The sequence below is a fragment of the Pteropus vampyrus genome, unplaced genomic scaffold (genome assembly GCF_000151845.1).
Source record: "Pteropus vampyrus isolate Shadow unplaced genomic scaffold, Pvam_2.0 Scaffold1000009440, whole genome shotgun sequence".
Taxonomy (NCBI): Eukaryota; Metazoa; Chordata; class Mammalia; order Chiroptera; family Pteropodidae; genus Pteropus; species Pteropus vampyrus.
This window is the reverse complement of record NW_011923842.1, coordinates 1-1,106: the sequence shown is the minus strand read 5'-3', so window position 1 is coordinate 1,106 and position 1,106 is coordinate 1. Positions and strand designations below refer to the sequence as shown.

The 1,106-nt window shown below is 66.0% G+C and overlaps 1 protein-coding gene across 1 annotated transcript; it reads right to left on the bottom strand.

Annotated features, from left to right (window-relative positions):
- Positions 1-6: 6 nt before the first annotated feature.
- LOC105311773 (glycosylated lysosomal membrane protein-like) lies at positions 7-1,041 on the bottom strand (the record flags this gene model as incomplete). Its single annotated transcript, XM_011387679.1, has 3 exons — positions 7-24; positions 473-691; positions 814-1,041. Coding segments are annotated over 3 exons (465 nt in total), but the record flags the coding sequence as incomplete, so codon positions are not given.
- Positions 1,042-1,106: the final 65 nt, after the last annotated feature.

The window sequence follows — 1,106 nt, the reverse complement described above, 5'->3', positions numbered from 1 at the left end:
GGAGCCCCACAGCAGCTGGTCCAACTGGGAGAAAGGCAGGCGAGGCAGGATGAGGAGGGCCAGCCCGTGCCTGCCCCCACGGAGCCCCGCCTTCCCCAGACTCGACCTCCCACCGGTTGTCCCGAGTCCCAGGCCTGCTCCCCGTGTGCACGGGGACCTCGGTCTTTCCTCAGTAGGGAGGGGAGTTGGACTGGATGAGCCCTGGCACCGTGAGCCCACGTGGGCTCAGCTCCCTCCCTGGGCCCCTCGGCCTTTGCACACCACCCCTGTCACTGTGGCACATGGCACGTGGCCTCTGCCTTCCTGTCTCCTCCACTGAGCAGGCAGAGCCTGGGCCTAAGTCATCAGCACGGTGCCCAGGACTTGAGGGAGCGGAATGAAGTGTGGCTAAGCGGCAAACGGCTGACCGTGTGTGGCCCTGATGGGGTCCCGTCGACCCCCCACCCGTCTGCCTGTCCGCTGGAAGTCTGACCTGGAAGACGGCGGGCGCATACTCGTCATCGATGGACTGCTGCCCCTGCACTGAGGGGCAGGCCGGGCCCGGGCCCAGCATGGCCACCTCCAGCCCAAACAGGGAGCGGTTTCCCCGGGGAGAGGCCCCGACCAGGGCCACCTCCAGCTGGCACGTGTCCGCTGTGTGCAGGAGGCGAGGGGGCTGGGTTGGCCGGCCGGATCTGGGGAAGGCCTGCACCTAGGACGGAAGAGGCGTGGGGGGCGTGGAAGCCAATGGACGCCTGTGCCTGGAGGCCACCCTGCCGACGCCTCCCACCCTCGCACACCAGCCTCTGCGGTTCCGACTCCCCGCACCCTTACCCTGAAGGTCAGGCTGCCATTGGTAAAAGCCCCCGTGGGGTCATGAATGGGGTGGCCTTGAAACGTGGCACTCAGGGTGGCGGGGTCCAACGAGCCGGTGACGTTGTTCCAGGAGAATTTGGCCAGCAAGTACGGCGGGTACGGTTTCCCTGGGGGCTTTGCGGCTGTGCCCGACGTGTTGGTGCCGTCGAACTCAAACAGCTGCCGTGGGGGGCGGGGGATACAAAACTATAATCCCACATCTTAATTTAAAGCTATCTTTCATGAGCTTCCTCGCCGGGCAGGTTCGCCGC